General features: G+C 36.2%; 1 protein-coding gene across 1 annotated transcript in view; it reads right to left on the bottom strand.

The window, feature by feature from the left end:
- Positions 1–2,201: 2,201 nt before the first annotated feature.
- The window catches only part of IFT74 (intraflagellar transport 74), a 104,430-nt gene continuing 94,171 nt past the window's right edge, over positions 2,202–12,460 (bottom strand). The window contains exons 17-20 of the mRNA XM_090275790.1: positions 9,287–9,450; positions 8,680–8,805; positions 4,045–4,105; positions 2,202–2,417 (exon numbers count right to left, since the gene is read on the bottom strand). Of these exons, the coding sequence (XP_090131916.1) occupies positions 2,299–2,417; positions 4,045–4,105; positions 8,680–8,805; positions 9,287–9,450 (470 nt within the window). The 3' untranslated portion in view covers positions 2,202–2,298. The remainder of the gene's footprint in view (positions 2,418–4,044; positions 4,106–8,679; positions 8,806–9,286; positions 9,451–12,460) is intronic.

Below are 12,460 nucleotides of genomic sequence, written 5' to 3' on the forward strand. Positions count from 1 at the left end.
AATTAGTTAATGCTTGGTACCTGAAATATTTTTTTTTAATGTTTTATTGATTATGCTGTTACAGTTGTCCCAATTTCTTCTTCCTCTGCTCCCCTCCACCCAGTTGTCCCCCCCTTTTAGTCCATGTCCATTGGTTGTACATATAGTTCTTCTCACCATCTTCCTGTCTACTCCATTCCCTCCTGCTATGCTTCCTAATTCCTGTACCATCTCCCTCCCTTTCCCCCTTCCCCCTCCCTGCTGACCTCCCCCCAATATGTTCCCCATACCTATAGTTCTTTTTCGACTCTCGTTGCCTATTTAGTTTGCCTTTGTTTTGATTCCCTAGACTCTGTTGTTGGTTGTTGTGATACAGTTTTCATTTTAATGTTCATAGTTTTGATCATCTTTCTCCTAAACAAGTCCCTTTAACATTTCATATAACAGTGGTTTGGATCTGATGAACTCCTTTAGTTTTACTTTGTCCTGGAAGCACTTTCTCTGCCCTTCTATTCTGAATGACAACTTCACTGGATAGAGTAATCATGGTTGTAGGTTTTTGCTTTTCATTACTTTGAATATTTCTTGCCAGTCCCTTCTTGACTGCAGGGTCTCCTTTGAGAAATCAGCTGATAGTCTAATTGGGACCCCTTTGTACATAATTCTTTTCTTCTCTGTTGCTGCTTTTAAGATTCTCTCTTTATCTTTAACTTTTGACATTTTGATTATAATGTGTCTTGGAGTGGTTCTCCCTGGGTCCAGTTTTTCTGGAACTCTCTGTGCTTCCTGGACCTATAAGTCTATTCCTTCCCCAAGTTAGGGAAGTTCTGCTTCATTATTTTTTCACTTAATTTTTCAATTTCTAGTTCTTCTTCTTCACCTTCTGGCAAACCTATAATTCTAATATTTGTTCGCTTATAGCTGTCCCAGAGGTTTCTGAGCCTCTCCTCACTTTCCTCACTTTCTGTTTTCTCGTTTTGCACTGGTTGACTGTTTATTTCTTTTCTATGTTCTGATTTGTTGATTTGATCTCTGGATTTTATTTCCTCACCACTTGTCTCGTATGTTTTCGTTCGTTTCAGTGTGATTAGGTTTCATTCCTTCCCTATCTTGTTCCAAATCTTTTGTTAATTCTGTAAGCCACCTTATGACTATAGCTCTGACTTGAGCCTCAGAAAGTTTTCCTATTTGTTTCTCTCTCAGGTCCTGCATCTGCTGCCGGGTGAGCTGTGTCACTGGATTTCAATAGTTGTCTGCTTCAGCCTGAGCGTCTTGTGTTTAGCTCTGCTTCCTGGGCAGGCTGTAGGGGGCGGAGCTCCGTGCACTCGTCACAACCCAGTGACCGGTGGCGATCGGCAACTTTTTTCACTGTACTATGGCGCTTTGTGTGGGGGCGGGGGCCCAAGATGGATTCCTGCCGTTACTCTCCACTGAGAGACTAGGATCGTACCCCTGCCCTCCGGGCCTCACCGTTCGAGGCAATGGGGGTGCTGACTTTCCTAGTGTTGGAATTGCGAGCTGCCGGGTCTCAACTGCAGCTGGGATTGCTCCCCTGGCGTTTCTCGCAGTCCTGCCGCTATCCCCGCTGCCACCACAAAGAGCACCGCGGTTTCTCGCCCCTCCTACCTGTCTGGACGAGCACCGCTGGTCTATAACTTCGTATGTTGGGCTTCCATGTAGTTTTATTTTCTGGAATTTCTGGTTATCTTTTGTTTTGAGGTAGTTGTATTCCTACTTAGTTGTAGAGGGAGACCAAGCGTGTCAGTCTAAGCCTCCAACTTGGCTGGAAGATGGTACCAGAAATCTTTATGTACAAGTATAACAACCTGATTTCTTAAGAAGTCACTTCAGAGCACAAAGGTTAGGTAATTACTATTTTTTTGTAAGTCAATCAAAATTATATCTATTTTGCTGTCAGATGGCAAAACATATTTTTTTGGTGTGCTGCAGAATTTTATTAGTTTATGTGTGCCATGAGATGAAAAGGGTTGAAAATCACTGCCATAGACGGATTATGCAACTAAATGATTCTCAATGAACACTTTTAGCTTGATTATCTGTTAGTTCTTTGAGACATTTTTATCACTCGCAAAAACCAAAAATATAAAAGGAGATGATACTTTTTAAATGCAAACTATTTATTGAACTATTAAACTTATATTTAAAACATCACTCTTCCAATAGGCCACAAAAATTAGAACATTAAAAAATCTTAAGACCCTTCAAAGATAAGCTTTTTAATTTTTATTTTTTCAGTCAGCTTGTATAAAGTTTAACAGCAATAGGATGCTTCTTTATAGACTTGCAGTTGGTTCAGATTCAATTTCTGCTCATGCTAAGTAGAGCATCCATGATGGTTTTATTGTACTCTGCAATCTGCTTGGTCACATTCTTCATAATTGACTGGTAATCACTCTCTTGACTCTTGGTTGCTATGACTAATACATGAGTTAAGGTGGAACACTATTGATAAAAATATTATTCTAAGTGTGTGTTAGAAATGAACTAAATCATACTAGTATTTTTCTTATTGAAAACTGAAGATGGTACAGAAAAAGCACAATTAGAATATATTTAAATAACAATATACTATTTTAAGAAGTTGAATATCAGTTGAAACCTAAAAGGCCAAGCAAAACTGGTTTCAAAAAAGTTTACTTACAATATAAAGCTTTTTTGTAGTTAATATCATATGCATCTCAATCTAATCCTGGTCTCGGAACAGTCGAATGTTCAAAAGAACAATGTTTTCTAGAGTATCACAAAGAATTTCAGGCAAGTGTCTTGACTCCACAGCTCCACGTTTCAAAATTAGCTACCTGAATTTGCACAAAACTAGAGGGCTGTACATTAGCATATTGTGAATAGGAGTCTTTTGCTTTTAAACTAAATTGCATGACTTCTGGGGATAGACTCCTAATGCATCTCATTTGGAGGTCAGCTCTAGTCTCTGCTAGCCCTGAGCTGAAATTCAGCCGTGCCTTAGAGCAGAACCTGTGCTGCAATGAATCAAGATCTAATTCTCCAAGCACAGATGTCCTTAAATGGGGTCAAGAAAGGGAACAGAACACTACTTTGGAGAAATGTTTCTTACACCACCATATAATATATGTCCTCAGCAGCTGCTTCCTCCTATAATTACACAAAAGGATAAACACGAGGATGGGACTTAGGTACCATCTTGGTAGAAATAAGATGGTGAATTGGCTGAAACACAGATGAGCTTGAAGGTCAAATTTCTCATAAAACTACTTAGTTTATCTTCCTTTGCTGCACACATATCCAAGTACAGCAATATAAACAGTGATAAACAACCATACATACATACATACTCACAAATACATACATATGGTTATATATAATCTTCCCAACAATTCTATGAGAAGAAATATTGACTATATTTGAGATGATAAAAATTGAGGGTTAAACAAATTATGGTAAGTAAATTGGCCTATAAGAAGTAGTCAACATTTAAAATTAGATCTACTGACTCCATATCCTGTGCACTTAGTCACTATGCCATACTATGATTTTATTTTTGTTCTCACTCAAGGACATATTTTCATTGTTTTTAGAGAGAAAGGGAGGGAGAGAGAGGAACACTGATGTGAGAGAGAAGCATTGATCAGCTGCCTCCCATAGGCACCTGACCTGGGAATTGTATGCACCTGGACCAGAGATCGAACACACCCAGACCAGGGATTGAACCCACAACCCAGGCATGTGCCTGATTGGTAACTGAATTCATAACCTTTCCATTATAGGGCGATGGTCCAATGAACTGAGCCACGCTGTCCAGAGCCACACTATGACTTATATAGTCTTCTTTCTATCAGTTACTTTGCTATACACACACACACACTCTCTCTCTAACAATTCTTGAGTGGAAACTAAGTCTTATTCTTTTATTCCCCACATAATTTAGCTCAGTGTTTTGTACATATTATGTATTTGATATTTGATAAGTGTGTGTTGAATTATTTCATTTCGGTCTGTAAAGAAATTACTAGAAAAAAAAAAAACAAAACACCCAGTCAAGTTCATTTGCAGCTTTTTAAAGGATACATTCTTTCATCACAAAATTATTTTGTTCATGGTGTTGCCACTTCCTTTCCAAATTTGTAAGCTAAAAACACAAAGGAAAAAATGTTAACCAGTGCCCATATTCACAAAAATTATTATGTACACTTAAGAAGATAAGAAAAAACAACACTCAATTTTAAATCTTATTGACTCCCTGCATGAGATAAAGTAATGGTAGGCAAAAAAGAAATTTAGAAAATATTAAATAATAGTAAATTCATTATTAAATACAATGTTGACTTTGACACCAGGTTTACTCTTTATTTTAGTAGAAAAGTATTTAAAATATTTATTATACCAATGAACATGACAACTGAAAGACAGTTTATGTTTTTTCCCTTTCTTAAAAGAACTTAGAAAAGAAGAATGGGACATGATGGAGATCTCTCCTTGAAATCTGGAAGTCTAGTGCCACAAATGTAATATATATTCTAAACTGTCAAAGGTTCAGCTATATAGAAGAAACTTCCTTATTTCCAGGGTTAAATTTCCTGTCTGATTCCACAGGCTGTGATAAGAGTAGAGCTGCAGCGTGAAGATTATAGGAGGGCTGGTGAAAAGCTGGCACAGTTACAATAATTTCTGCATCAACAGGAAGCTAATGTGGATATTATACTGATGGTTGCTTCCTCAGAAGACAATTTTACTGTTATAGAATTAAATTGTTTTTCTGATTTAATTAACCTTGCAACTCCGGACTATAGTCCTTCTTTTTTAAGATGCACATAGTTTTTTCCCTAAGCAAAGTGCCATCTGAAGAATGAAACATAAAATGTTCTGCTTGGACATTTTCGAGAAGTAATTATCATCTTAAAAGATCTGATAATTGAGGCAGCTTTCCTTCATATTTTTTCATACTCTCATGCTAAAATTATTTTGGGGGCATAAGTTTGGACTTAATGTAGCATCCATCCTATTGTTTCCTTCAAAGAGATAAATCTAGATATTAGGATGAATCATAACGAATAAATCATGTGAACTTTAGGTGCTGTGAGTTAACACTATTAAATCAGATCTAGCTCCCCAGATAGGACCTTTAAGTGAAGGTGCACTTAAGGAAGCAGTCAGCACTTTTTGACAATAAATCTCTAATAACCTTTTAAAAAGTCAAGTACCAAACTTTTCCCTCTTTGTTTCACACAAAGAGGTGGCCTTCTTATAAAGCAGCAGACCTCTTAAGTGTTACATGAATAATACTATAAAAGCAACACCGCCAGATGGTCAAATTCCTTCTATATTATACACCTATATTAGAGACTTGCCTTTAAACCTCTGAAGCACAAATCTGTTTATTTCCGGCAACTTACAAAACATCTGTTATAAGTAATTTATATATTTTGGATCTTAACCCCTTATCAGATATATGATATGCAAATATTTTCTCCCATTCTCTAAGTTGCTTTTGCATTTTGTTGATTGTGAAAGGAACAGATTCTTTCTAGTTTGATGTAGGTCCACTTATTCTGCCTTTGTTTCTTGTGCTTTTGTTGCAGTACCAAAAAATTGTTGCCAAGACTAATGCCCCTATGTGTTCTATGAATTTTACAGTTGTTTCAGTATAAGTATATTTAAGTGATTTCAAATAACAGCATTCATTAAAAAAAAGTCTGTGATGTAAAATTATTTATAGATGTAAAAAAATAGTTTTCCATAGAATAATTGTAAAAGATAGGGAGATCAGAATTGGATTTGATTATTTGGTATTCACAAAAGGCAACAAATAATAGAGAAGGACTGTACATTATGGCTTATGTTATGAATTCCTCTTATCAGTATATGAGGTTACGAATATGATTAGGCCCTGGCTGCTGAGGCTCAGTGGATTGAGCGCTGGCCTGTGAACCAAAAGCTCAACGGTTCGATTCCCAGTCAGGGCACATGCCTGGGTTGGGGGCCAGGTCCCCAGTTGGGGGCTTTTGAGAGGCAATTGATTGATGTTTCTCTCCCTTTCTCCCTCCTTCCCCTCTCTGAAGGTAAATAAATGAAATCTTAAAAAAATAAAAATACTATTAGTACTTCATGAGGAAATAAGGTAGCTACTGACTGGCTCTAAGAAATTGTGTTTGTTAAGTGTTTTCCTCCTTTTGTCGTCTATTCAGTGAAAGAGTAGGGCCAATATTCCATAAGAAACATCAATATTTTTTCCTGAGAACCATTTAAGATGATGACCCCATAAACAATTTTTAGGCTTCTTCTCCAGCACCCATCCCCACTCTAAATATCTTAGGATAACTATACCACTTACCCGTCTATATCGAGATTCACATATTATAGAGACAGAATAACTGACTGATAAATTGGAATTATGTAAACTCTCGTGAGCTTCTACCCCATTCAAGAATATAAGGTTATCTTTTTAATGTTACATCCATACAATGAAATAACTGATGTCATAAAATGTAATCACAAGAGAGCTTGAAAATATTTAAGAAAATAAATGCTTAGCATGATTTTATATTTCAGAAAAACAATGTAATTAATATAGTGTATAACTGCAAAGAAAAAGTTTACAAAATGCTATAGCAAAATTTTTAACAAAATCTATCATGATTACTATATAAAAAAGGAAAAATTGTGAATGTATTTAGCATTAATAAATCATAGTTGCAAATTGCTAATATGGACTAATTAGATATGAGAATCACTAATCTTTATAAAACCATAATTACTGATTTTGTACATGACACACATACTTCATTTAATGCTACAACAAATACTAATAAAACTTCTTTGATGTGCCAACCACTAGTAAAGTTCTGGGGAAAAAATGAATGGAACAAATATCATCTCTGCCATCTCAGACAGAGGGTCTCAGGCTAGAAGACCTCAGATATTGCTCAGGTAATTATTAGTAGAATAAGTGATATGAAAACAGAGCTTATCTGTGCATTCTAAGTAAATAATCATAGATGCAAATCAGAAGTTCAAGGATAGGACTGCTCTTTACAGCATTATTTGAGTAACTTTAAAATTTAGAAATAACCTAAATGTCCAATAATACATAATTGGTTTAGTAAATTATGCAATGTACATGTAGTCAAATATTATAAAGAATCATATTTTAAAAATATCTACAGACAAGGATAAGTACTTGTAATGTATAGTTAATAATGAAAAACAAGGGTGAGGTGATATCTCCTTGTAGTTTAATTTGCATTTCCCTAAATATGTATCTGTTGTAAATTTTTATGTCTTCTTGGGAAAAGTGTCTGTTCAGGTCCTCTGCCCATTCTTCAATTGGGTTGTTTGTTCTTTTGGTATTGATTTGTATGAGTTCTTTATATATTTTGGATATTAACCCCTTGGAGCTGTAGTTGGCAAATATCTTCTCTCATTCAGTTGTTTGCCTTTTTGTTTTGCTGGTGGTTTCTTTTGCTGTCCATAAGCTTTTAAGTTTGAGATACTACCTCATACCAGTTAGAATGGCTATTATTAACAAGACAAGTAATAAGTGTTGGAGAGGTTGTGAAGAAAAAGGAACCCTCGTTCACTGTTGGTGGGAATATAAACTGGTACAGCCACTATGGAAAAGAGTATAGAGGTTCCTCAAAAAACTAAGAATAGAGTTATCATATGACTCAGCAACCCCTCTTCTGAATCTATTTCAAATATTTGAAAACATTTATTTGTGAAGATATATGCACTCTTATGTTCACTGCAGCATTATTCATAGTGGCGAAGACATGGAAACAACTGAAGTATCCTTCAATATATGACTGGATAAAGAAGATGTGGTACATATATACAATGGAATACTACTCAGCCATAAGAAAAGATGAAATACTGACATTTGTGACAACATGGATGGACAATGAGAATATTATGCTAAGTAAAATAAGGCAGACAAGAAAAGTTAAGAACCATATGATTTCACTCATTATGTGGATATAAAACTGAAAGCACTTCATAGACACGGAAAACAAACAGCATGGTTGTTACCAGAGGGAAGAGGGATGGATGGTGGTAATAAGGGGTAGAAGGGGCCAAATATGTGGTGACAGAAGATTTGACTTTGGGTGGTGGGCACACAATGCAATATGGAGATCATATGTCATAGAAATGTATACCTGAAACCTATATAATTTTATTAACCAATGTCACCCCAATAAATTTAATTTAAAAAATGAAAAACAAGTTTCTAAATAACATGTACAAAATGATATCGTTTCTATAAATATATAAAAATAAATGTGTGTGTACATACACACACACAAAGTGTGTATACATGTAACATTCATAGAGACTAGAAGGACCCACATAAAATCTGGGTGGTGGAATATTAGTCATTAGGATTTGTTTTTTTATTTATATATTTTATGATCTAGCAAAGTTGCTGCATTAAAAATGCTTTACTTTTGAAAAATTTAAATGCTAATGGCCGTGCCCAGAACAGTGCCTAGCCTAAAGAAGGCCTTCAATGTAGTTTATAGAAGGCAGGAAAGCAGGAGTAAATTCATTCTGAGTGGAGATTACCCACTATCTACAAAACCAAAAAATCTGGAAGGTAAATAAAACAGGTGAAAAAAAGGAAAGGACAGTTTTGGGGTGCAAATATCAAGAGAACATGACAGATAACCTAAAGATAAAAATGTATTTCAGAGTTTTTTTTCTTTTTACCTGAGAATGTGTCTCATTTTCTTGCAATTGTGTTTTTAGAGTCTCGTATTCTACATTTAGCTTCGCCATTATTTTCTTAAAGGCATCTCTGCGGGTTGATAATACTGTTCTCTCCTGATGCAATTTCTAGGTAGATCCAAATAGAAGTAAATAACAGGCTTTAGCAGTATCTAGTAGGCCAATATAAGTTAAGTTTGACAAATACTTTCAATGTTATTCTAATAAAATTCTACCAAGGCTATAATTACTCTAAAACTGTTTGTAAAAATATCCTTAGATACATAATAAGCTAAATTAATATTAACTATATTAATAACTCTCTTAAGGGTGCCATATCTATTCCTACCCCTCCAAATTTACGTTAATGTAAATGGCAATGAAAAGCCACTGACAGGTCTTAAATAGGAACTTAAAAAGTTTGTATTTGTTGAAATGCTCTATCCATCGCTTTTCAATTTTTGCCTTTGGTTTAAAACTTAAATTGCTCTGAAGTCCTACTATATACGTAAACAAGCACCTTTATTTTCCCCTACAAACAACATATATTAAATTTGATAATGAAAAATCAACTTGAATTAGAATTTTGTAATACTCTTATACCAGTTACCTTTTTCTTTTCTTCACCTGATGATTTTAAAGCTGGCAAATCATTAAATGTCTCTAGATCAATTATCATTTGCTTAATTTTGTTTTTTAGAGAATGTTGTTCTTCGGTCATCTTACTTTCCAGAAGCTCCATTTTCTGTAGATCCAACTGTAGACGCTGACTTTCTGAAACACAGGAAAATTCAAGTCCATAATTAGTCAAAACTTTATTACTTTCACAAATGGAAATGCAATGCAACCATTAAAAATCATGTTTTATAAGAGTATTGGTAAAAGAAACATATTCACTGCAACCAGTGAGACAATACAAAGATATATTAAGAAAAAAAAAATCTCATCCCTCAGGTAATCAACATAATCTGATATATAATGTATATTAGCTATTGTCTCCATGGTCATATGAACATATGAAAGGGGACCTCCAGAAAATGGAATTATCTTCTGGAGGGTGGGCCCCTTGTAGTACAGGCTTCCTCCACGAGGTGAGTATTCTAGGAGCCCATCTGTATCAGTGTACCACCTGGCGTCATTGTGAGAGGCTGACTTTGGCTTCAGTGAATTTTTTTGAAGACTCTTTTGATGTATTTGCCCATTTTGTGGTGGGTGATTTGATATATGAGTGTACCTGCCCACACTGCACTGAGTGTCCAGCAGTTTTTTGACCAAAAATGGCATGACCCCTGTGCCCCACCCATCTTATTTACTCAGTCTTGCTCTGAGTGAGTTTTTTTGTTTCCCCAATGAAAAGTCTTCAAAGGGAAATGTTTTGCCAATGGGGGCAGTGGAACAACAATAAAAAAATGGCAGAAGCACTAAAAGGTATCAAAATCAATGAGTTCAAAAACTGCTTTGAATGTGGGAAAAAATGTCTCAATAGGTGTATTGCATCAAATGAAGAGTACTTTGAAGGTGACTGAGACTTAAACATGTAAGAATAAATAAACATTTTTAATAAATAAATTCCATTTTGGGGGTCCCCACCTTGTATAAGATGATACAGTTCTCTTCTTAATAATATAACATATATTATGAGATAAAGTGCCATTATTTTAAATATGAGTATGACCCCTATACAGTTATGCAGGGGGAAAGCTAGTTATAAAACATTATATATAGAGTTTAATTTTATAATTACATACACAGTCAATTTTCATCATATGTGGTAGTTATAGTCTATAAAGTCACCATGAACACTGAGTTAGCAAATCCTGAACTACTGCCCCTAGGTGAAATACAGGGTTAAGTTTCTGTGAGTCTCTGGTCACAATATTTTCAACTGATTAATATATAACCTTGCTTTATGTATTTCTGTTTAAACACACCGTACTTAATATATTTGTTGATTTGTTAACATTGAACTCACTGCCAGCTTATACTTGAAAAAAGCTTATTTCCATAAAGCACATCACATCATATTACAGCCTTCTTGTGCTCAGGAACACTAGTCAACACTTATGCACTATGCTTAGAGGTCATCTTAAATAGCAAAACCACCACAGAAAGCATAAAACTGTGGGGGAAAAAAAGTGGCACTAAATATATCACAAAAGGATTTATTTACAGATGAGAACTAAAACAAATTCTTGCCTTATTTCATCTCCACTTGAAATGCACACATCAGACAATTCAAAATTTTCACCAGTCTACACATGTGCAAAAATGGCCATGAACGTGCTGCAAGTACTGCTTTTGGGTTACAAATTAATTTTAGTGAGTAGGTATATCCACAAGTACAGAATCCATGAATAATGAGTACTGATTGTGCATTTTTTCATTAATGTGTGTCAGTTCTTTGTTTCAAAAGCATTGAGAGGACTTCCAGCCAAAATGGAGGCCTAGACAGACATGCTACATCTCCCTCCACAACTAAGAAGGAATACAAATTCCTCAAAACTAGAGACAACCAGAAGTTTCAGAAAACTGAGCTGCATGGAAGTCCAACAAACAAAGATATAAAGAAGAAATACTCATCAGGCAGGTAGGAAGGGGCGAAGAGGAAGCAGTGTGGTGGCAGCAGCAGTGGCGACAAGAGCAGGCCAGTGAGCAGTGGTGACAAGAGCAGGCCAGTGGAAAACAGTCACACATCCTAAAAAGTAGGGAGGGACACCTGGGGAGCACTCCCAGTACCAGACAAGACCAAGCAGCTCACAGTTCCAGCTCTGGGGAAAACAAAGCCTCATTGCTTGACTGTGCAAACCAGTGGGGGATGGGGTAGAGAAATAAACTGCCAGTCTCTCAGCAGAGTCCCGTTGTTTAAAGGGCCTCATGGTCCCAGGACATCTGCAGACCCACCCACTCTGGAAACGATGGTCAGGGCAACAGCTAGGGGAGCGCCAGTCCCATATGGGAAGTGGGAGAAGTGTCTGGAAAAGGGGCAAGTGCTGAGTAAGTGGCATTGTTCCCTCTCAGACCCCCCCCCCCACAGCACCACAAAGTAGTGAAATGGGTTGCCCTGTACTGATGAATACCTAAGGCTCCGCCCCTTCCAACATAACAGGTGCAATAGTTATTCCTAAGACACAGAGGCAAACAAACACAGGAAGCTGTCAAGATGAGGAGACAGAGAGGTATGGCCCAAAAGAGGGAACAAATCAAGGTGCCAGTGAAAGTACTAAGATGAGGAGATAGCCAACCTAAGAAATGAGGAGACAGCCAACCTAACAGACTCAGAGTTCAAAACACTGGTGATAAAGATGCTCACACTTGACAGATATGCTTGAGTATGGCAAACGCATAAGGGAAGAAGTGAAGGCTATGCTAAGTAAAATGAAGGAAAATCCACACAAAACCAATTGTGAAAGGAAGAACACCAGAATTCAAATCAATGATTTGGAATATAAGGAAGAAATAAACAGTCAACTAGTACTAAATGAGAAAACAAGAACTGAAAAAAATGAGGAGAGGTTTAGGAACCTCTAGGACAACTTTACATGTGCCAACATCCAAATCATAAGGGTGCCAGAAGGAGAAGAGGAAGAGCAAGAAATCAAAAGCTTATGTGAAAAAATAATGAAGGAAAACTTCCCAAATTTGGTGAAGGAAATAGACATACAAGTCCAGGAAGCACAGAGTCCCAAAGAAGCTAGTCCCAAAGAGGACCACCCCAAGACACATCATAATTAAAATGCCAAAGGTGAAAGATAAAGAGAGAATCTTAAAAGTAACAAGAGAAAAG

The sequence above is a fragment of the Furipterus horrens genome, unplaced genomic scaffold (genome assembly GCF_987537825.1).
Source record: "Furipterus horrens unplaced genomic scaffold, mFurHor1.1.pri manual_scaffold_4, whole genome shotgun sequence".
Taxonomy (NCBI): domain Eukaryota; kingdom Metazoa; phylum Chordata; class Mammalia; order Chiroptera; family Furipteridae; genus Furipterus; species Furipterus horrens.